The sequence below is a fragment of the Urocampus carinirostris genome, chromosome 12, assembly GCF_059441175.1.
Source record: "Urocampus carinirostris isolate Australia breed hairy pipefish chromosome 12, RoL_Ucar_1.0, whole genome shotgun sequence".
Lineage (NCBI taxonomy): Eukaryota > Metazoa > Chordata > Actinopteri > Syngnathiformes > Syngnathidae > Urocampus > Urocampus carinirostris.
Genome location: NC_142360.1, coordinates 37,925,271 through 37,948,932, shown reverse-complemented (window position 1 = coordinate 37,948,932; position 23,662 = coordinate 37,925,271). Strand labels below are relative to the sequence as shown.

Below are 23,662 nucleotides of genomic sequence, written 5' to 3'. Positions count from 1 at the left end.
CCCAGTCACAAGCATTCACAGAGCATACCCCAATAGAGACCGCTAACCGCCCCTGACTTCTCACCGCCAGCATCAGCTTATCCAGTTTGCGCATGCAAGCTACTACAAGCAAAAAAAATTGTTTTGCACATACTTTTATTTAAAGTTACAGTAACTTTAATTTAAAGTGCACAGTAAGCGCTTACGTATCGTCAACAACTTTCGAGTTCATATCTGTCAACCCCAGCTAGTTGCTCTCTGTTTTCTGGAAAATGTTAGAATTTTAATGTTTGAAGATTGAAAAGTGCATGAATTTTGGGTGGAGTTCTTGTAAAAGCTTGAGATTGTCACCATGTTTCTCACCAAGTCTGCTTAAAAATGAGGCAGACACTCCTTTCTGATGCCTTCACTTTGCCATTGCACTTCTTCCCTCGTGATTAATGGAAGCTGGCATTAGTTTGTACGGCATTGTCCCATGAAGCGGCATCGCCCTTATGCGCCCAAGAGGATGCATGCTACTCCTATACAGGGCTTTACGAAATGTGTATAAGTGCAAGGATTACGTATCAATTATGGACATTTATTATGGGCAGTGCAAAAAATGAAGGTAGCGTTTCCCATTGGTGAATTGTAATGTAAACATATTGTTTAGATCCACAGATATTTTTGTGATTTATTCAACTCATGTCTTGATAAATGCACAAACACAGTTAAAATTAGCATCTGTAAATCCAAGATATATTTGTGGATCTGAAGAATCCATGATTCACACCAGATTTCTTCTTTTAATGGTACTTGAGAAATTGCAAAATCGGCTTTGGAAGTCCTTAGAAATTGCTTGAATTTTGCAATGAAAAAGCCGATAATAAACCTTCTAAACACAGCGGGGCATTTATTTATTTACAGCAAGTTAGGCTATGTAGAATATCAGTCAATATTAGCAATCTACGATTACGATTCAGATTAGCGCCAAATTAGCAAGAAGAGATTTGTCTAACACAAAACAAGTTTTTTTTAAATTGTTTTCTGCACAATTTTTTTTACAGCGTACACAAGTTGAAATTATTTAAAAAAATTTACAGGTATGCGATCTCTGTCACTTTAGGGTTCACTTTGATGGTTTTGGGAGAAAAGGAATGGATCAATTAAGTTTTCAATATTTCATGTAGGGAAAATTTGCTCATTACATGAGCAATTCCAGCTACTTGCATGAATTACGAATTACGCTCGGATGAAGAGGTACCACTGTATATTGTTATAATTATCTACAAACTTACAGACAGGTGAATATTTATTCTAAGTTTCATTTGTTTATTTATTTATCCGCCTTTTAATGTCAGATTTACATGTTTTTCAATCAAAATGCACTTTTATTTTGCAGCCATGTTCTAATGTATCTTTGCATTTATTATAAAATTATACCCTAATGGGCTTCTGCTGAAACTGAAAAAGAACATTTGACATGAAAACCTCACATTTTGAATCCCTGAGGCGAAACCAAAAGAAGGCCTCATTGACTTGGCATCAGTAATTGGTATATGCCTAAGTCGCGAGTACTTGATATTTTGTAAAAAGGCTGGTAGCATCTTGAACCCCATATCTTTAGTTGTATGTCCACATTAGGTATACAAAAATATGCAATTTACTGAGTGAACACCATAAAAAGCAGTCCTTCACAGTTTTTCTCTGTTTTTTTTTTTTCCATCATCCATATGAGTTTGTGTTTCTTTATTTTATTGTTTTTGTTGACAGCTTAAAGGCTCCAGCAGGTTTCAGGGCTTGGCCAGTTTGGATGATATAACCGCTATAATCAGCATGCCACCTTTAGGAGGATTCCAGGTAGCTGCATCAATGCAATTTGACGTCAATACTAACCTTCACTATTTGTGTTTGCTCCTCTCAAATGTGCGCACGTATTACGTCGTTTTGGACTCTTTGTCCCTGCTGCCGTCGGTGGTTTAAATCGAGCAAAAATTTGCCAGGGCGTCAGCAGCATTTCGTCTTGTCTGAGACCAGCAGATTTTAATCCTTTTGTTTTATTTATTTATTTCATTTTGTATTATCCTTGATGATGTAAGCATTGCATCCAATTTGCAACTGCACTGGAGGACAGGCTGAGACAAAGCAGAAATGGGGACACATTAAAACGGGAAAAAAATACAAAAGGGGAAAAAGTCTTTCATTCGAAAAATGGCTTAGAAATATCAATTTGTATATGTAAGAATAAAATATTTAGTTTTCATGAGGAAAAAAAATTGAGCAGTACAATTTCATTTTATGGCGTTTCCTGTTTCATGTCATGAACCAGAACCAGATCAGGACTCAAACACGTGACGTTCCTCACACAAGCCTTTTAATTAACGGTAAAAGGGGAGTCAAGCACGTTAGGCAGCAGTCTTGCGTGGAATGGCAGGAAGCCAGAGATCGACGAGATCGATACCTATTGCCCGAATTGATATCGGACAGATGGGGTCAATACCGGACAGGATGGGACAGACAGGATAGATAATGAAACAGGATATCGAAAATAAACAGGACAAACTAGACAGGCGAAAACTGGAGAGAATAATAAACGGGACAAAAATAGACAGGAACGAAACTGGAAATCGATATTAAACAGGATAAAAATGAACTGGTACAATACTGGACAGGGAATACCATCAGGAAAAGAGGACCGAGTCAAAACCCAGGTCTTGCGGGGCAGAGGTTTGTTGACGGACTGACAGAGGAAAAATGAGAGCACTGAGCTTAAATGGACAGAAAGCCAATTTGTCATTGAGCTGCAGCTGGTGCCACACGGGCGGGACCAATTGGGCGCCATGGCAACCGTCACCTTGTATCTTCCTCACCAATGTGTTTTAGACTCACCTCATCTCATTTTTTATTCATTTGTATTTTTGCCATATCTTTTCACTCAGAAATTTGACATTATTGTGATAGACTTATACAAGTGAGTAAATGCAAAGAGATTAAAGGCCGTGTAATGTGCGATGACATTTGGAAAAATATCGGAATAATTTGTTGCAATATTAGGTATATTATGATAAGTTCAAAAGAGGGATAATCGCAGGGTTTTAGTAAAGTTTTAGTAATGTAATGTTATGGCTTTTTGTTTGTGGCTTTGTCTTCACAAAAAAGGTTAATTTATATTGCTTGATGTCTGCTTTTTTATTGTTGTTGTTAGTTGCTAGATACATTTTACTAAGCTGAATTCAAACAGCATGCCATAGACCTCTTTATTTTCCTGTTTGTATTTTGTACTAACTTTTTAGTCACAAGTTAGATTTTTTTCTGTAGTGCATTGGTTTTTATGTTTTAAAGTAATATAACTGTCTTATCGTAGTTATTCTTCCTTTTTCTCTGTACTTTTACTTCTTTATCCTAAAGTAGAACTTCCGAAATCTCATAGCTTTCACTTTGCAGAGACCCTCAAGGATTTTATCGTTTTGCGGTGCAGATTGAGATTTTAAGCACATATTTCCCGCTTATCTCTTTATTGTGACATCCTTACCCCTTTTGCTACTAACACTTGTTTTGTTACTTAATGTAAGTAAGAAAAAAAAATAACTTAAGTAAATACACTGTGAATGGTCCCGTATGGTTTCAGTTGAGTGTTGATTTTGGTGTTGCCAGACTCAGAGAACCCAGTCACCCCCCGAGGAGGAGGAGGAAGCCGAAGAAGAGGATTCAGAGGAATTGGGCCATGTCGACACGTATGCTGAGTACAGACCTTCCAAATGTAGGTCACTAGACTCTATGGCGAAATAGCGGCCATGCACTCTGTTCAAACAAAACTCATTTCTCCTCCTCAGCCACTATCGGAATTTCCCATCCCGACATAGTGGTGGAGACCAACACGCTGTCCAGTGTCCCTCCTCCAGACATCACGTATACTCTCATTATACCTGAGTCCACCATTAAAAGCGGTATGTTGTCGGCACTCCAGCTTGAAGCCATCATCTATGCCTGTCAGGTACACGTTCACACGCCAGAGATGTCTACCAGAAAACGTTCCCTTTCACTACGACCAATAATCAATCTCCTTTGTATGGTCAGCAACACGAGGTCATCCTACAGAACAACCAGCGAGCGGGATTCCTGATTGGAGATGGAGCCGGTGTGGGAAAGGGACGGACTGTTGCTGGAATCATCCTGGAAAACTACCTTAGAGGAAGAAAAAAATCACTATGGTGAGTGTTTCATTTGATGAGATTTCTTATCAATGCTGGATGACCTAGTATCAATAACTGCAGACTGGCAGGCTATTTGTGTATCACAGTGGTGAGCTACTACTTACCCCTCAGGGGCTGCATGTGAAACACTAACCTCAGTCTAAATTGAATTTCACAGAAGATAAGATTTTATAGTCTGTAAATAGCAAGGTTTATGAACTTAAATTAAATATACTGGAGTCGCATCGCGTGTTGATGAGGTACTATTTATGTTTTGAACCCTTATTTATATACTATCTTGCCGTGTTTGCATTCAAATTTGTGGGAACCTGCATTTTCTTTAATTGATACAATTACATTATTGAAATATTAGCGCTCGTCACATTTTACAGGTAACATCCGACTTACGACCGGGATCAGTTCTGATCAACTGGTTGTAAATACGTTATGACGGCGCCATCAACTGCCAAAACAGTAACTAGTTACTGAGTGTTATGGTAATTTGCTGTGCCGGCTGGATGCTAACACTGTCTTACCAATTGCTGGGCTGCTACCTGCTGTAGTGCCAGAAATTGAGGTATAAACAAAAACGAGCATTTGCACGGAAAAATTAGCATTGCTGGCCACGTTCATAAATAGAGTGGGAGTAAGCATGTTGAGCAAGTCACAAGTTAGATGTTAGCTACCTGTAAATCGAATACAATAGTCTTAATTGTCATTGATAACAATTTGGTGAACATTGTTTGCAACAAGATTAGACATGACACTCCCGGATAAACAAGATAAACACATAATAAACATTTAAAGGAGAAAAATTATGTAAAAAAATGTCAGGTTCCAAAGGCAATGTATTGTGTAACTGGAGTGTTCATGTGAAAAGAAAACTATCAGTAATTGTAGCAAACCTATGAACTGGTTTTATTATAAAATAATCAGCAACAGATTCATTAAGAGGCCGGATTGATAAATGAGAGATTCTCGGATTACAATTTCAAAAATGGTGTCAATTCTTATTTCTAGATTTTAATTTCTCAACAGGAATACATGTAATACATTTCCACATATTAATTTGCACTACAGCAATTATCTTAATATTTTGCTTTTATTTTCTCACTTTCTTACACAATATCCTTGTTCCCTCAGAATATTTGCATTGTTTCTAATTGTCATAGAGCAGTCAGTCACTTTCCTTCTTTCCTTTTCAGACTTTGAAGGTTCCTGTTTTCATATTTCTTTCTGTAGTGCAGTGGTTAGCGGATTCGTTAGCAGAGCAAAAGGTCCCCGGTTCGAAACCAGGTGGAAACATTTGTTGGCCTGGAGAGGCATGGGTGTCACCAAGCTGTACTTGGCTAAGACACACCACATGAATTGGTGCCCCCACGACCAATGTGGTTAAGGGAGCCAACCAATATCTATTTTGTGTGGTATTGTGACACATAACACAGTTTCTTGTGAACTCTTGACAAATGTATGCAATTTTTAAGATATAACATGTCCCAAAAGGCTACATTAATATTATTCCTCACATTTATCTTTACAAAATCAAACCAAAATGTCAGATTCAGTTGGTGTATTATCTTCGTTTTTCTGTCTAATGTAAAAGCATTTATATTCGCTGTCTGCTCTGTATTTAACTGAAACAATAATGCATTATATTTTGATAGATAATTTCCAATTTCCTTTTCACACCTCTTCCTTCCAACTGTTTTGAGTATCTGATCTACACTAACCAAGAATAGCATGTTTTTGGGAAGGAATGTGCGTATTTTTTTAAGAGTGAAAATAGCAAACGCAATGAAAAATGTTTATTAGTTTTATACCGATGACATAGCAGGTGCACAGATAATATCATGAATTGAATGGCTTTGGGGGAACATCCTTTTTACAAAGTTGTTTTGGGTAGTACATGTACTTAAATTCCAAAATATGAGTCGTGACTCATGATAAACACAACTTAGTTGTAGGCTTTGCACGCGACAAAACCCAACAGGAAGTGAGCTCACCTCTCCGTCAGCGCCTGTCCTCTTTCAACTGGAATGAAATTCATGCACGCGGCCCACATCACTTGATTTACATGTGCCTGAATTTATTCTGTCCAGTCGTATACACTGAATGACTAATCCTACTGTTCCTGCCCGCAGGTTCAGCATATCCAATGACCTGAAATTTGATGCAGAGCGAGATCTCAAAGACATAGACGCAACGACTATTCCTGTGCATGCCTTAAACAAAGTAAGTGCAGGTGTTAATGAAGGAAAGCTCTCATGCGGAAAAAAAAACCCACCGGAGCAAAGGAGCGGTGGGTGACCGTGTGACTGTTTTGCAGATTAAGTATGGAGACACAGCTACCTCAGAAGGAGTCCTTTTTGCGACCTACTCGGCGCTGATTGGCGAAAGCCAGGCAGGAGGGCAGCACCGCACCCGGATTAAACAGATCCTGGACTGGTGCAAGCCAGATTTTGACGGAGTTGTATCCTTTCACTTTCCAGATGACGCACAAATTCCTCCTCCAAATGTGGAGTGTTGTGTATTCCTCCTTCAACACACTCACTTCCCTCTGCCTCCTTGTGTTGCTTTGCCCTTGACCAGCTTTCTCCTCACAGATTATTTTTGATGAATGCCACAAAGCCAAGAATGCTACATCAACAAAGATGGGCAAGGCTGTGCTTGATCTGCAAAACAAGCTGCCACGGGCCAGAGTGGTGTATGCCAGTGCCACAGGTACATAAGATTCAAAACAATATGATCAAACTAGAGGTTGACACCGGCAGCTCTGCTAACTCTTGATTCCAGACATGCCTGTGAATCACGACTGATGATAATATTGAGAATTTAAAAAGTCCGTGGTGGATAAGCATGTGTGTGATTATGAGATGGGGTGAAAAGTGTCGTTAATTGTGGAGACTGATTTATTAGCTTTTATCATACTATTAGTTTGTCAATTAAGTGTGTGTGTTTGTGACTGAGAGAGAACATAAAAAGCAAGCTAAGGTGGAAGGCTGAGTGATTAGCTGTTACCATAACATTAGTTTGTCAATCTGGCTCTAAAACAGGAGTGCCCTCACTTTAATTTGCGAGCTCCATCAAAATTCTGATGCACTTTTTGTTTTAAGTTGATTTAATTAATGTTGTATTTGACATGTTTTAATCTAATGCAAAAAAAAAAATCGGGGAGCTACTTAAGTTCTGACCTAATTCCGTACCCGTGGTTATACCTGCTGCATTCTGCTGCAAGTTTGTTTGGATGGGATCTCTTTAATCACATTTTATAGCATCTCCTTTTTGTGACCTTAGCCATGAGTTGGGGGGAGGGGAAAAGGGTAAGGTTTGATGAAAGTGAAGAATGAAAACTGAAACCTCCAAAAAATGTTCTGTAAAAAATCATGTGTGTTCACATTAATTTAAAGTTACAGTAACTTTAATTTCAAGGGTACAATAAATGCTTACATTTCATCAGAAGTCATATGCCATCACTCCTCACAGGCTCCCGTTTCCTACTCCCGCACCTCCGCACAACTGTATGACTGTCTTTTTAGTGATCAAGGAGATTTGTTTTATAGCTATTTAGGTTGGTATTTCGGGAACGGACCAATTCGATTTTATTTCATATCGGGAAAGTTTGTTAGTTACACAAGCAATTTGAGCTATGAGCACAATCCTGGAACATATTGAGCTTGTATGTAGAGATATGACTGTAATCTGATTGGGAACAAAATATTATACTCAACTTGTTCCAGTCTTATAGCTTAGCAAATGTCAATTTTTTGTTCCTTTTTCTTTTGTCACCCAGGTGCCTCCGAGCCAAAGAACATGATCTACATGAGCCGCCTGGGTATTTGGGGTGAGGGCACGCCTTTCAGGGCCTTTGACGACTTCTTGCACGCCATCGAAAAAAGGTTTGCGGTCTCTTACGTTCGTCAAACAAGTCAAAGTATCTTTGAGGTTTTCCTGTTCTCGTAAGATACAGCCCATTTACTCATATTGTGGCCAATACTGGGCTTCATCTAACCGCACCGTGTAGGGTTAGAAGTTGTTCTTTGATTGGTGGATATACCAGCCTTTGTTTTCATGCCGTTGATGAAAGTTTTACATGGCAATGGAGGCACATCGCATTTAAATTCAATATCATAGAAAAGTTCAACAAAAACACCTGATATGCAACTCAGTGTTTCTGGTACTGATAAGGTGTTTTTGTTGAACTTACATATGAAAAGGTATTGAATCTTATATCATTATCACACTATTTTCACTCACAAAACCAGAAACTGATTTTCGTTGCTATAATATAGGAGCATAACAGTCTTGTCTCCTCTGTACCTTTCCATAATTAGGATATACTTTGGTGTCTATAGAAGTCGCAGCACAACTTGGTTGTGTCTTCTCTACAACTATAATCTTATATGTTGAAATACAACTAATCATTTTTTTTTACTATGTACAGAGGTGTGGGTGCCATGGAGATTGTTGCCATGGATATGAAAGTGAGCGGGATGTACATAGCCAGGCAGCTGAGCTTCTCAGGGGTGTCCTTTCGCATTGAAGAGATCGGACTGGACAGCGACTTCAAGCTGGTCTACAATAAAGCCGCCAGACTGGTACGCGTCACAAACAACGTCATTCTCTCGTCAACAAAAGCAAACTTCCTTTTTGACTTTGACAGTTTTTTTTTCTTTCTTTTTTTCTATAGTGGGCGGAAGCACTGCAGGTCTTCATGCGCGCCGCCGACGACTTGGGCCTGGTCAGCCGGAAGTCCCTGTGGGGCCAGTTCTGGTCATCTCACCAGCGTTTTTTCAAATACCTCTGTATAGCTGCCAAGGTCCGCTGCTTAGTGGAGTTGGCCAAGAAAGAGCTGGAGGCAGGAAAGGTCAGCACAATTCGCACTGGAACACTGAGTCATCAAGTTTGCATACTGTGTGGAAATGAGGAGCAAATATTGGCATATTAGCTCGTCGACGTGCAAAAAAGTTTCTCTATTTCCGTGTGCTATTTCTTTTTTTTCTAATCTGGCTTCCTCATTCATTCCATGTTATATTCATTAATGACTCCTTTCTTGGTATCCATGTGGCAACCAGTTTAAAATGTTCACAAAGCACTCGGCTCACCCACAATTAAGTATCAAATAAAACTTACCGGATTTTCCGACTACAAGACACCTAAAAACCCTAGTTTGACCAGAAATTTGAAAGTGTGTTTCATAACCCCAGGCACCTTATATGCCGCAAAATATGGTGGATATGATTGGAGATGGGGAAGCACGACAGCGCAGTGGTTAGCGGCACAGTTCTGAGGTCATGAGATTGTACCTCCTGTGTGGAGTTTGCATGTTCTCCCCGTGCTTGCTTGGGTTTCCTCCCACATTCCAAAAACATGCATGTCAGGTTTATTGGCCGGTCCAAATTGTCCCTAAGTGTGAATGAGCGCGTGAATTGTCTGTCCCTGTGTGCCCTGCGACTGGCTGGCAACCAGTTCAGAGTGTCCCCTGCCCACTGGCAGAAGACAGCTGGGATGGGCTCCAGCACCCCCGCAACCCTACTGAGGATAAGTGGTGCAGATAATGGATGGATGGATGATTGGAAATAAATACAGTCATTATAGGTGTGTGTTACTAAACGAGGTTTTACAGCTTACTTCTGTGTTTAAGGACTGCTTGATCAATCAATAATCGTAGCTGGCCCAAATTCAATATTATGCGTGGTTATGGCGGTGAGTATGCCAATACTTTACCATTAGTGCCCAAGTGGTAAATATTACATATGAAAAGGTATTGGATCATATATCATTTTCACACTATTTTCACTCACAATACCAGAAACACTGATTTTCGTAGTGCGTTCTGATAAATTAAACAGTCTCTCTTTTTTTTCGCTTCTGCTTCAATAATATTGCGAAAGACAAAACCCCAAATTCTTAACAAAATGCTATACAGGCTCTATTACATTCCTTGGCCTTATAAAACCAAGAGGATATTGACACACAGGTGAAGAAGTGGAGAGACTGTTTACCTTATCATAATTCACTATGCAACTAAGTGTTTCTGGCACTGAAATAAGGTCTATTGCCTTTTCATATGTCATATATACCACTGTTGCCCTCACCGCCGTGATCCAGGTTTTATACCCGTTGCAAACAACGTATTGCAATTGTAATCAGCGATACTTAGGACTCATTATTCATTGCACTATTCATCCTGAAAGCGTATAAAGACTCCAACTGTTACACGGTAACTCTAACTGTAGTCTCAATTTTATGCGATTTATAGTCGCCTTGTTTGAAAAATATGTGACAGAAGACTGCTGTTGGGGTGTTCCGTATAATCCGCGTGCCTAGTAGTGCGGGAAAAAAAAGTGTCAACTTAATGCATGTTTGTTGCTCTCTTCACAGTGCATCGTCATTGGCTTGCAATCTACTGGGGAGTCGCGCACCAGAGAAGTTCTAGACGAGAATGATGGTCATCTTGACCGATTCGTCTCTGCCGCAGAGTAAGCCAGCCCCATATGTTTTCATTTTTAAATGTTTTTCCTGTGTTTAGAAAGACAACTCTCATACTCCCTTGGAAAGAATGTGACCAAATTTAAGAAATGAAAGCACACATTGCACGTAGGGTTTGTACAGGTGCTTGAAATCCTTGAAAATGCTTGTATTTTAATGTTGTGTTCTCAAGATCAGGAAAACGCTTGAATTTTGGGTGAAGTGCTTGAATTGTTGCCATTACGATGTTTCTTGGCAACCTGACTCTAAAGACCATGCAATAAATTAAGAAAATATAAACAAAAATGTGCATGGAAATGACTCCGACAAGTCTGCTCTGATGGCTTGTCATCATGACGTTGTCATGTGAAGCGTCACTGTCCTCTATTGGTCGAACCCAAGAGGACTGTCTTTTTTGGCTCTGTTCAGTGCTTCCGATCGGCTCCTCTGATTTTTTTTTTTGATTTTTTTTATTGGTAGATCATCGATAATAATAAAACATTATGCACCAAATCATTTAGTAAGTAGTAATCATATATGTTTTCAAGGGGATCTCTAAAAAACACATGAAATATAAATAAAAATATTCACATATCTACCAAAATTGTAAAATACATAACAATTTTAGCTTTTTACACACTGAACATATTTAATGTTGAACAACAACACAAAATCCCTGAAATTGGAAAACAATTCAATACAAATTAAAAGATATAAACTCTTCAGTGCTATAAATAAATGCAAATAAATTATTAATATTTTAACCAATTTGAAATCAGATCCTCTGAAAAACATGCAAAAAAATACAAATTAAGATAAATAAAACAAAAAGCAAAAGATCAGCAGTCTCTAAGATTGAAAAATTGAATGCACTCTGCTTCGGAGCAATCAATATCAATAAAATGAGTCCAAATTTGGACTCGAATTTTTCTGCGTTTTAAACATATAGTAATTTCTTTCCTTTTTTGTCCTCCGTATTCATCCCCATTATTACCCAACACATATAGAGCCCTTTCCGTGTTTGTATACAAATGTGACGTATTGAAGCTGTGCGTGCATTGTTGAAGCAGGACGGCAGAATTCATGTCAGTTTGTAGCACCCCATTGACACAAAAAAGATTGTAGATTACAAATAAGAATATCTCAAAATAGCACTAAGCCTGTGCTAGCATCAAGATAGCAAATTTAGTTTTAGTAATCAATGTCAACAACAAAAAAAACAACATCCTTTTGATCGGTGCTGGATTTCCTCCTTTGAATGTACTGGAAAATAGAAAAATTGGCCGTGGAAGTGCTTGAAAATTGCTTGAATTTGGCCATGTAAAATGTGTTCCAACCCATTGCATGTTTCTCTTCATAACAGGAACTCATAATTAATGTAACAATTCCTTTTGATCAGGGGAGTTTTCCAGTCCCTTGTCACCAAACATTTCCCTTCCGAGAAGCAACGGAGAGAGAAGCCACCCGGGAATAAGAGAAAACGTGAGCCCACTTTCATTCCCAGTTTTATTTGGTGATCACATTGAGAAACACATGACAATGAATATCCTACTCTTGTGATCTTAGGTAAGCCTCGAGCTCGCCATCCCAAGGTACCCAAACACTCAGTGGACAGCGTCGGCATCATCAACATCAACAGCGACGACAGCAGCACGGATTCTGACGGCATGGACACAGATTCCAACTCGTCTCCGGACTCGCTGCTAGACAACGATGATGTCATCTTTGTCAACCACACGAGCTGCCACACTGGTAAGTGCTTCTGTTGTTTGCTGATATAATGGTACCTCTTTATTTAAGCAACTTTAAACACAAGGATTTCGGTATACGAGTTTTTTTTAACAAAAATAGTCCTCGCTAAATGAAAATGAGCATTCCCAATGGCAGAGGCTACCACTAAAGACCACACACCGCTTGTGACTGCTTACCGCCAGCATCAGCTCGTCCCGTTTGCACATGCAAACTACTACAGACCAAAAAAATGAATAAGACATGTGCTGTAAAATGTATAATGTGTACATTTGTTTTTAAAGTTACAGTAACTTTGATTTTAGGCATGCAGTAAGTGCAGACATTGCTCCCCTTAATAATTATTTTTAATCTTCATTTTCAAGCGAAAATTAACCTTACTAAAACAACACTACATATTTACTCACAGCAAGACATACGATGTAGAATACCCTGGTCAATATTAGCAATCTACGTCGTTATCGTCTGCTTTCAGTGACCAAAACAATGCAGATTAGAGTTGAAATGGGTAAGACCAGCTGACACAACTTGAAATGATCTAAAAAAAAACTATAAGATACAGGGAAAACGTACAAGTTGACAGGTATGCAATCTCCCTGACTCCGTTCTGCAAACGTTCCCCTCCTACCTTCCTCTGCACAACGCGTGACTGCGCTCATAATAAACTGATTACTGTATTTTTTTAGGTTTAGTTACCATTTCAATGTATTTTGGTGATCCACATCACAAGAGTGGACCAATTCTTTTTTAATTATTTAATACAGGTAAAATTCGCTCTTCACACAAGTAAATCAAGTTACAAGCATGATCCTGGAAAGAATTAAGCTTGTATGAAGAGGTACCCCTTGACAATAAACTTCTCTAAATGTTCTCCCCTTTTCGAATTCCAGTCAGAATAGAAGAGATGAAGCAAGATCTTCTGAACAAGATATCACACCTGGGAAAAGAACTACCTCTCAACACCCTGGACGAGCTTATTGATAAGTTTGGGGGGCCCGATAAAGTCTCTGAGGTATGAGTTGGAAAAGTGCTCCAGGTTCATCACGAAAAGTGGGACGGTTAACAGTTGGTTTACTTATCATGGTTAAATAGATGACTGGGCGGAAGGGTCGTGTGGTGCGGCGTCCTGACGGTAGCGTCCGATATGAATCGCGTGCTGAGCAGGGCCTCACCATCGATCACATCAACATCAAGGAGAAAGACCGGTTCATGAGTGGAGAGAAGGTTGGTTTCATTTGAGCTTACACATGGATTTTAATAAGGCTATTGTAATGGAGCATACAATCGTTCAGAATAGAATGCAATAGAATACAATTTAATACAATTGTCTTTATTGGCATTGACGTTTTGTACATTGCTTATGAAATAAGACATGACACCCCAGGATAAATGTGATAAAACACTTGAAAGCAGAAAAAATAAGAATAAAAAAGAATATTAGGATGGATAAGAGTCCTAGCAACAGTCATTCAGACAGGGCAGAGAGCATCTGCTGATTTTCTGGGCTGTGTTGATGGCTGTAAGAATACTCAAGTCATGTTTATTTGTATAGCCCTTTATCACAAGGAGTCTCAAAGGGCTGCACAGACCACAGATTATTGCAGACTATAGACTATTATTACACCATCCCCTGATCTAAAACCTACATGAGGGCAAGGAAAAACTCAAAAACCTCAACATGAGGAAAATGAAGAAATCTTGAGAAGGGACCGCACATAAGGTAATCCCCCTATGTGAATTATACACAATCTATATAGTCTGAAAGAGCTTCTGCATTGGATAGAAAAATATATTTATCTCCGCGTCCGCACAAATACCTATCAAATGATAGTTTGTGTACTCTCCCAATTTTAGAGCCAATTTCCCTTCAACTTTGACTGCACATACCCTTCATGGCATTTCCCAGTCAAATATTCCAAGATGTTTGATTTCACACAATTTATCTTGCATTTTTTCCCCTCAACCCCAGCTGGTGGCCATCATCTCCGAAGCGGCCAGCTCTGGAATTTCCCTGCAGGCGGACAAGAGGGTAAAAAACCAGCGGCGGCGTGTCCACATGACATTGGAGCTACCTTGGAGTGCAGACAGGGCCATTCAGCAGTTTGGTGAGTCCAAGTTAATCGCAGGCACTACTGAGAACGTTTGTATATGGCGGTTGTGTGTTTGCTGGCTGAAACAGTACAACATAAATACTTACATTTATCTCACGCAGAGGGACTTTTCATTTTTCATTTGACTGTTTAATGCAAGTGCTCAATTGTTTTCAATTAGTCCAACACATGATCTCCCTCCCCTGTCCGTGGTGGACAATTTTATGTTGTTGTATCTCTAATGGGGTTATTGTTAAGGGCCATTGTTGGGCTAACAGCTCAATTCATTATTTCCATTAGCAGTACTTGTGTGTTTGTGTGCATGTATGATTGTGTGTTTGTGTATTGCTGAGTCTATGTATGATAAATGAGCCTTTTTTATACCCGACTCCAGAAATCTCCTTTAGGCAGATGGTTGTTGATTCAAACATGGACCATGTGGCTTCTGGGACAAATTGGCCGTGCTGTTCTGTCAACAAATAAAACCTCAGAAGAGCTGTGATTTAAAAGCCTCTCGTGATCATAAACTACATCATTGAAAAATTATAGTAGTACTAATAAATCTTGTTTGATATCAGAAAGGGTAAGGATAGCGGTATGGTGGTTTAGGCCAAGGTTACAAAACATGCACGTTAGGATCATTTTAAGACTTAAATTTGGGAAGCATATAGTGTGGCTTTTTGTCCAGACTCGATCTAATTTGATTGTCCAGTCATTTACAGGGTTCGTACAGGTGCTTGGAATCCTTGTAAATGCTTCTATTTTAATTTCCAAGGATTGAAAAGTGCTTGAAAGTGTTTATAAAGGCTTGAAATTGTTGCCATGTTTCTGGGCAGTTACTCAATAGGCCACACATTAAATGAAGAAAGAATTAAACAAGTCTGCTTAAAAATTACGCCGACACGCCTTAATAAACACATAGGTTAAACTATAAAAATATGGACTTTCTTTTCTCTACAGTTTGACGTCATTGAGTGTCAGTAAGCAAAATAACTAGGAAATGTAATACAAGAAGAAGAAGAATTTACTTTTATTGTCATTCTTTGTAACCATGCACACAGAACAAAATGTCGTTACACCTGACCCGTACTGTAGCGAGCCGATGCAGCCGCAGCCAAACAGGGCGCAGCCATTTTAGACCCAACTGCTGTGTTGGGAGTCATTAGGTGACCAAACCCCCCAATTCCAACCCTTAATGCCGAGCGCCAAGCAGGGAGGCAATGAGTACCAATGTTGTAATTCTTAGGTATGACACGGCCGAGGCTTGAACCAGCGACCTCCCAGTCTCGGAGCGGGCGCCCTACCATCTAGGCTACCATATACCAAACAGAGATGGTGGCAAACACGAATGAAATGGGACACAGAAACTCAGTCTCATTTAGACTTCTATGTCCCATTCAATGAATGATAGCTGCTGGTTTAATATTTCGTTTGGGATTCATCAAATGTATCTGGTTCACTGTTCTGCATGCAGCACTTTTTTACCTCAAACAACAGGGGTGTAGATTGATTCACAGTGGATTTCTTATTTTAATGGTACTGGAGAAATTGCAAAATTGTCATGCAAAGTCCTTAAAAAGGTGCTTGAATTTGGCCGTGGAAAAGGTGTACGAACCCTGAATTTTAATGTGTACTCCAAGTTTTACCCACAGATCTGGGCTTCGGCTCCAGAACTTCAAATTATGTTGTTTGTCTTTTGATGTCGAGCCTATCATGTTATCACACGTTTGATGTGTAGCTCTTAATATCATCTACTATTTTTTGGGTTCGATTGTTTGATTTTTCAGGCCGTACCCATCGGTCGAATCAAGTAACAGCTCCAGAGTACATCTTCCTCATCTCGGAGTTAGCCGGTGAAAGACGTTTCGCCTCCATTGTGGCGAAAAGACTGGAAAGCCTGGTAAATATTTAGGTTGTGTGTGTGGGAGTGGATGTTTGTATGCAGTGCACTGATACACACTTAGCTGTGATGGGAAAATGTTGTGTTTCACCCACATTGTCCCGTTATGTAAGAGAAGCTTAACAAATATTCCTTCTTTTATTACACCAATTTACATATGAGTTATGCAGTAGGAAATGTGTCCTAAACTCCTTTTACTTTGGAGCTGGGATCTTGGTAAAATTTAGCAACATCGGGTTTGGCAGAGAAAAAAGCTCTTATGAAGCCATGTCGCTGTATTCAAATAACCTTTTTTCCCCAGTACAAAATAAAACCTTAGAAAATGAATATCAAGAATGAATAACAAAATAAATAAATAATACAATTATAATACCAAGAAAAAGAAAGCATTAAGACATCAAATTTGTGATTAAAAATGTTAACTGTTACTGTTCAGTGGAACTTTTAATTATTTCTCTTTTGGTCCGTCTTGTGCTTTCAACTGAAGCACCCAGCCAAGTACACTGACTTTCAAATACCGCTTTTAAAACACACTGCAGACAGTGGCTATCGTTTGCTCACCTCTGCTCTAAACATTAGCTTTGGCGGCAATACTGTCATGATTACAGATTTTAATTACCTGTGCCCGCTCATTTGGCGCCAGCCACTGCGGGCTATCTGATTGGCTCCCTCTCCCTATTTAAACCCTGTCCTGTGACTCTCCTGTTGTCAGTCTGTCTGCCAACCTCTGTTTATACAAGGCAAGCCATTTTCGACCCCGACTCCCTCCTGTCCCGTTTTTGCTCCAGTTTGTTTTGATCCCGACCACGTTTGCTCTCCCTTCCCGGCTTACAACCCATTTTTGATCCCGACTACGTCTACGTTCCCGTCTTGGCTTCCGACTCGTTTCACACCCCGACCACGCTTTTGCTCTCCCTGTCTCGGCTACCGACCTGTTTTTCCATCCCTGACACCGCCATCGCTCGCTACGGAAGATCCACTTTCGTATTCGGATCACAATCCGAGTGCGAGAACGACTTGCTTCCCGCGTCCAGTGAGCATCGGATCGCGGGCGCTGCCCTTCCTCTTTCTTTTAATAGATTGGGTCTGCCCTGTGTGCTGGTCGTGACAGATGCAACATTTTGCAATGGCAAAACAAAATATTGTATCAATGTTTGGCGTCTGACAATCCTGTCACGTTTGCCAATTTTAATTTGGTAATATTAAATGCAGACATACAGCCTAAATTCTGGTGCCCAATGCAAAGATATTTGGCCTCAGCGGGTTGTTTTAACTCCTAAGACTGATAACAAATGTAGGCCACTGGAGCTTACCTGTTATTAGACCATATAAGTCACACCTGAGCAAAAAAAACATACAAAATCAAAATAGGGCACTCAGACATCCAGAATTTCCCTTTTAAGGCTTTTTTCTCATTACCCTTGTCCTGATAATATACAAGCCAACGGTCACTTTCCATGATGCACTTGAGCGACATGTATTTCCACAGTGACACGGCATGACAGAAAAAGACACACTAGGGGGTGGGCTGGCGGGGACGTCCATTCCTGGAAGCCACAGCTGTGTTTGCCAAGCATGTTCGGTAAATCCGTGGGTCACATCCCACGTTCCCTCTGCTCAGCTTATGAAATGTTTACTCACATACACACACAAACACTTCAAGTCTGCACATCACCACTTTGGCACACCGGATGACCCCAAAATCAGCAGTTAAGACATCTACTGCTTGGACAATGGCAGGCTGGCTTTGCAGGCTTTTTCACAAACTTCACGTTCTTCACACTTGATAATAAAGTCGACTCTTGGCCACATGCAACAAATGGGGGGTTGACTAGTAGAGAGAGAATATATCTACCCTGGTCATATCCCTCGAGAGGGGTGACCGACAGCAACACAAACACATACAAAAATAAACCAAATAAAAAAGGGGAAAAGTAGCAAAAACACACACAAAGATTTTTGGACCATGGCCAACCCAAATGCCCAAACACCCAAACAAGTTGAGCATCCCGGCGCCCAAGTCGGTCATGCTTTCATCCCACCAGATGAAACGGGACACGAGAAAGCGGCCATGTCACTCGGGTCAGGGGGGTTACAGCTTTCGCTGGTTTACCCCTGCTGCATCATACGGGTGCCCCGCCCATCCCTTAGAACGCGTCCAAACATCCTGCTATCCTTTCATAACACCTCTCCACTCATTCCTATCACCAACAATTCCCGTGGTGAGGAGCCCTCCCCCTGGGAGGTGTAAGAATTTTCCCACCGTGGTCCGCTGCGTGTCCTAAGAGGTGACTAAAGTGGAGGGAGCGAGGGGACTGGGGATCCTCACCTCTCTATCTCTACTCCCTAAGAGACAGCAAGGCAAAGAAAGGGGGGCGGGGGACAGAAAGGTCTTGCAAACCCTAGTTATAGTAATAGAGAGAGAAAGAGCAAGAAAAAAAGAGAGAGACAGAAAAAGAGAGCAATAGAAAGTGCAAAAGAGAGAGAGAAATAAAGAAAGAAGGAATTTAAAAGAGGACGAAAGAGAGGAAGAACAAGAAAGAGAGAAGGATAAATATGTGAAGAGGGAATATTGAATAAAATAAAGTGAGCAAGAAATATATTTATAAAAATGTGAGAAAATAAAGGAGAGCGAGGAAAGAATGATGGAAAAAGAGCAACAAAGAGATGGATATAAAAGATAGAGGGAGAGAAAGATAAAAGAAAACTGAGAAAGAGAGAGACAAATAGAAAAAGAGAGGAGAAAGAAGAGAGATGGAGTAGAATAGAATAGAATGTCTTTATTGTCTATACACAAAGTCTTAATGAAATAAAGCGAGTGAAAACGCAAGAGGAGAGAGCGAGAGAAGTAAAGCATAAGAAACATAACGAAAAAAGAGAGACCTAGAAGAAGAAAGAAAGAAAGGACGCGAGAGAAAGAAAGAGAAGAAGAGAGAAACAAAGAATGAAAGATAAAAAAGAGAAAGCAAAAAACCTAGAGTTGTTTTTTTGTTTTGTTTTTTAACCTGGCTATGGCGACATCAAGTGGACACATTTAAAACCACAAATCATTTTTCTTTCGCACTTCTCCCAGTGTTATCTCGCGGGCCGGATGAAAACCCTTACTGGGCCTGATCCGGCCCGCGGGCTGCATGCTTTACACCCCTGCTCTACTGGGTTTTATTTAAAAAGGAGCTTTTTTATTATGAACACAAAAGAAAAATGTTCTGTGGCTGCTTAGCCACTAAAGCACCTATTTCAAGTCACTATCATAACACTCATTTATGTCACAAGAAAGGCAAACCACAAGATAATATGTTTTCGGTAAAGGCTTACAGTTAAAGCGGTGACCTCACTTAAAACTATAACCGTAGATCATCGTGTGCTCGGATCACGTCGGGCTTCCTGCATTTTTTGTGATGATGCAAGCAAAAAAAAAAGTTGACGCTCACCATGTTTTCAGGGCGCGTTAACCCACGGAGACAGAAGGGCGACTGAAACCAGAGACCTGAGCAAGTATAACTTTGAGAACAAGGTAGGTGAAGTATGCCTGGGAGTTCTAATCTCATACTCAAGCAGGGACATGATTTTCGTCGCTAGGTTTAGGTTGCATTTCAGTTGCAAAGTGGAACACAATCCCATCTGTGGGATTATATCGAGTGAAATGAGTCAATATTTGAGGTTGTCTTAACATGCTCAAATTTTAACCACCGGGAAGTAAATCCAATGTGCATCTTGAAACTTTTGTATGGGAACAAGCGATACAACTCAGTGTTTCCAATAACATTTTGCAAGACCCTGGTGGGTGAACATTCTTGGGGGGACCTGGGCTGAAACCTACTTATTATAATGTAACATTATACAGTGGCTTGCGAAACTATTTGGCCCCCTTGAATTTTTCGACCTTTTGCCACATTTCAGACTTCAAACATCAAGATATAAAACTAATTTCTTGTGAAGCATCAACAATAAGTGGGACACCATCATGAAGTGGAACACACTTTATTGGATATTTTCAACTTTCTTAACAAATAAAAAACGAAAAAGCGGGTGTGCAAAATGATTCAGCCCCTTTACTTTCAGTGCAGCAAACACTGTCCAGAAGTTCAGTGAGGATCTCTGAATGATTCCATGTTGATCTAAATGACTAACAATGATACATGGAATCCTCCTGCGTGTAATCAAGTCTCTGTAGAAATGTACCTGCACTGTGATAGTCTCAGAAGACTGTTTAAAGCGCAGAAAACATCATTAAGAACGAGTAACACACCAGGCTGGTCCGAGACACTATTGTGGAGAAGTTTAAAGTTGCATTTAGATACAAAAAGATTTACCAAGGAGCACCGTGCAAGCAATAATACTGAAATGGAAGGAGTATCAGACCAATGCAAATCTACCGAGATCGGGCCATTCCCCTAAACTTTCAGCCCATACGAGGAGAAAACTGATGAGAGATGCAGCCAAGAGGCCCATGATCACTCTGGATGAACTGCAGAGGTCTACAGCTGAGGTGGGAAAATCTGTCCATAGGACAACAATCAGTGGTATACTGCACAAATCTGGCCTTTATGGAAGAGTGGAAAGAAGGAAGCCATTTCTTAAAGATATCCATAAAAAGTGTCGTCTGAAGATTGCAGCAAGTCACCTGGGAAACACAACAAACATGTGGAAGAAGGTGCTCCGGTCAGATAAGACCAAAATTGAACTTTTTGGCAACAATGCGAGACATTACGTTTGGCGTAAAAGCTTCTAACCAATGATGACTGAAACAATCCAGAACCCCTGAAATCCACGCAAAAATAGAAATGAAAATGTGTATAACAAAAATAGTCGTACTCTGTACTTAATATTGGCATTTAGGACACAAAGTGCTAAAGTTTGAGGGACTGATTTGGATTTTTCTCATAGTGATAGACAATGCACAATGTTTTTGAACCATTAATATAATCAAAGTGAGTCCGAATAACGATCATTTTCCTGTTTTGACTGTTTTTTGAAATTTCCTTTTTGTCCTCCGTATTGCAATCTCCCTTGAACCGTTCCTATGTTCTATGTGCTGCTGCAAGGGTCAACAATGTTTAAACGAATTGTTTGTTCTGAATTGTTTGTTTGTAACTGAGAAGCCAAACCCTTTCCTTTTTTTTATATATAATTACTTATCACAATGTATTGTAGTCTCAAGATACCCGTTTCACTGTTATGTAAGCCTCCTTTCCAATCATCTCGTATTTTCCGATTCTTTTCTTTTCTAGTATGGGACCAAGGCTCTGGATAAAATCACCAAAGCTATTCTGGGGCACATAGAAAACAAGGTGCCCGTGCCCAAAGGTTATCCTGGAGGGGATGCTATGTTTTTCAGAGGTATACAATTAGTATTGGAAACAATTCTAAAGAGCATGAAGCTCAATGGGTTTACAGTTTTTTTTTTGTTGCCAGATATGAAGCTCGGAATGATGGATGTGGGCATCTTCTGTAAGGAGTCCCGCTTTGGTATCAACACGGAAAAAGGTTTGTATCAGCTACGGGCACATTCAACCCTGTCATATGACATATTTTTTAAGTTTTTTTTTTAAATTAATTCCAGATTGCAGCATTACCAAATTCCTGAACCGCATCCTGGGCTTGGAGGTCCACAAGCAGAACCATCTATTCCAGTACTTTACAGACAACTTTGACTACCTAATTGAGAAGGATAAGAAGGAAGGCAAATATGACATGGGCATTTTAGGTACAGACTTTTTCATTGTAAAGACGCTTCATGATCTCAGGGGGCAAAACAAAACTCATATTTTGTTTTGCTAATGTGCCAAACAGATCTGGCTCCAGGTAATGATGAGATTTATGAGGAGAAGCAAGAGACCTTCATGACAGTTGGAAACCCTCAGGATGGACAAGTGGTTCTTTACAAGGTAGGAACTGCAGACTTTCACTTGGTGTATTGTCATTTACTATAGGTCTTATTTGTTCTCTGTAAATTACAGTACAGTAGACTCCCGGGATATTAAATTAATCCGTTCTTAGGTGGGGATTGCAAAGTAAAAGGAATTACCTTATAGCGGGGGGATAGAAACCCATGGTATTTAGGTAATGGGTTCTGAACTCCTGGTAACTCATTTAAATAACGAAATAGTCAAGTCATGTTTATTTGTGATGCCCTTAATCACAAGGAGTCTCAAAGGGCTGCACAGACTATTGCAGACTACAGACTGTTATGACACCCTCCCCTGATCTAAAACCTACATGAGGGCAAGGAAAAACTCAAAGACCTCAAGTCATGTTTATATGTGACGCCCTTAATCACAAGGAGTCTCAAAGGGCTGCATAGACCACGGACTATTGCAAACTCCAGACTATTATGACACCATCCCCTGATCTAAAAGCTACATGAGGGCAAGAAAAAACTCAAATACCTCAGCATGAAGAAAATGAAGAGGTCATCCGTCTTTCAGGATGACCAGGCTGCAACTGATGTTGCAATAAAAAATACACAGATATTGTCAGCAGAATTTAATAGGTACTTTCTTTTCTGTACTATACCTGCATATGATTAAATAACATATGCGAAGAAAAAATTGAATTTGATATACCTTTGGTGGGATGTGACATCTGCTGGTCCAGTGGAGTAGCAGTGGGGGCAAGGGGACAGCATCGGCTGATTTAAAATAATATTGTTTTGAATAACACTGTTTTTTTTTTAACTTCCACTTGAAAAAATTGCGATACCCTTAAGGATGTATTTGCTTTAATTGCCTCTTTAGTTTTAATAATAGTTCCGATCGTCTACTGGTTACAGCCATGTCCCTTAGTGAGGGTAACGATGCATGTGCCCTCTTCATATTTCTTTATCATCTCAAGCTTCACTTTCAAGGTTATCATGTTTTTGCTTCTCCCCTTTAGAAACAAAACAAACAATTTTAGTACAAAAAAATACAGTATTTTATCGACAACTTGCAACGTCTATAGGAAGCGCACAAGATTCTGAACTGAATGAGGAGAGAGAAGGGTATTGTGGGAGGGAGTTCAGTGAATAATATATCGGCATTTTAATTTTGCTGTGATGTAATGTAACAACAGACCAACATTTTAAGTTATTTTTAGTTAATGTGGGACCAAAAATATCACTATTCTACACTGTAAAGTGAGAACATCCTGAGGCGGGAACGCTGTATAACTCTGCTACACATTGGAAATCCATTTTTCTTGTTTCCCCTCCATACAGATCAGTGTAGACCGAGGTATGCCTTGGGATGAAGCCAACAACAGGTTTCTAAGCCTCACTGGCGCTGATGAGGGCTTCTACTTGTCTTACAAGGTTAGCTTGTATA

General features: G+C 39.9%; 1 protein-coding gene across 2 annotated transcripts in view; it reads left to right on the top strand.

Annotated features, from left to right (window-relative positions):
* Nucleotides 1-23,662, top strand: part of sbno2b (strawberry notch homolog 2b) — an 84,526-nt gene that overhangs the window by 57,046 nt on the left and 3,818 nt on the right. Inside the window, exons 6-28 of one of the 2 annotated variants that reach the window (XM_088350410.1) lie at nt 1,732-1,818; nt 3,613-3,718; nt 3,792-3,952; nt 4,036-4,169; nt 6,293-6,383; nt 6,478-6,621; nt 6,755-6,872; nt 7,942-8,047; nt 8,593-8,746; nt 8,839-9,015; nt 10,533-10,630; nt 12,019-12,101; nt 12,186-12,371; nt 13,259-13,380; nt 13,461-13,592; nt 14,338-14,473; nt 16,246-16,358; nt 19,801-19,872; nt 21,590-21,698; nt 21,774-21,845; nt 21,922-22,065; nt 22,152-22,246; nt 23,557-23,649. In XM_088350410.1, the coding sequence (XP_088206536.1) occupies nt 1,732-1,818; nt 3,613-3,718; nt 3,792-3,952; nt 4,036-4,169; nt 6,293-6,383; nt 6,478-6,621; nt 6,755-6,872; nt 7,942-8,047; nt 8,593-8,746; nt 8,839-9,015; nt 10,533-10,630; nt 12,019-12,101; nt 12,186-12,371; nt 13,259-13,380; nt 13,461-13,592; nt 14,338-14,473; nt 16,246-16,358; nt 19,801-19,872; nt 21,590-21,698; nt 21,774-21,845; nt 21,922-22,065; nt 22,152-22,246; nt 23,557-23,649 (2,733 nt within the window). The remainder of the gene's footprint in view (nt 1-1,731; nt 1,819-3,612; nt 3,719-3,791; nt 3,953-4,035; nt 4,170-6,292; nt 6,384-6,477; nt 6,622-6,754; nt 6,873-7,941; nt 8,048-8,592; nt 8,747-8,838; nt 9,016-10,532; nt 10,631-12,018; nt 12,102-12,185; nt 12,372-13,258; nt 13,381-13,460; nt 13,593-14,337; nt 14,474-16,245; nt 16,359-19,800; nt 19,873-21,589; nt 21,699-21,773; nt 21,846-21,921; nt 22,066-22,151; nt 22,247-23,556; nt 23,650-23,662) is intronic. The other variant, XM_088350411.1, reaches the window with a different exon arrangement.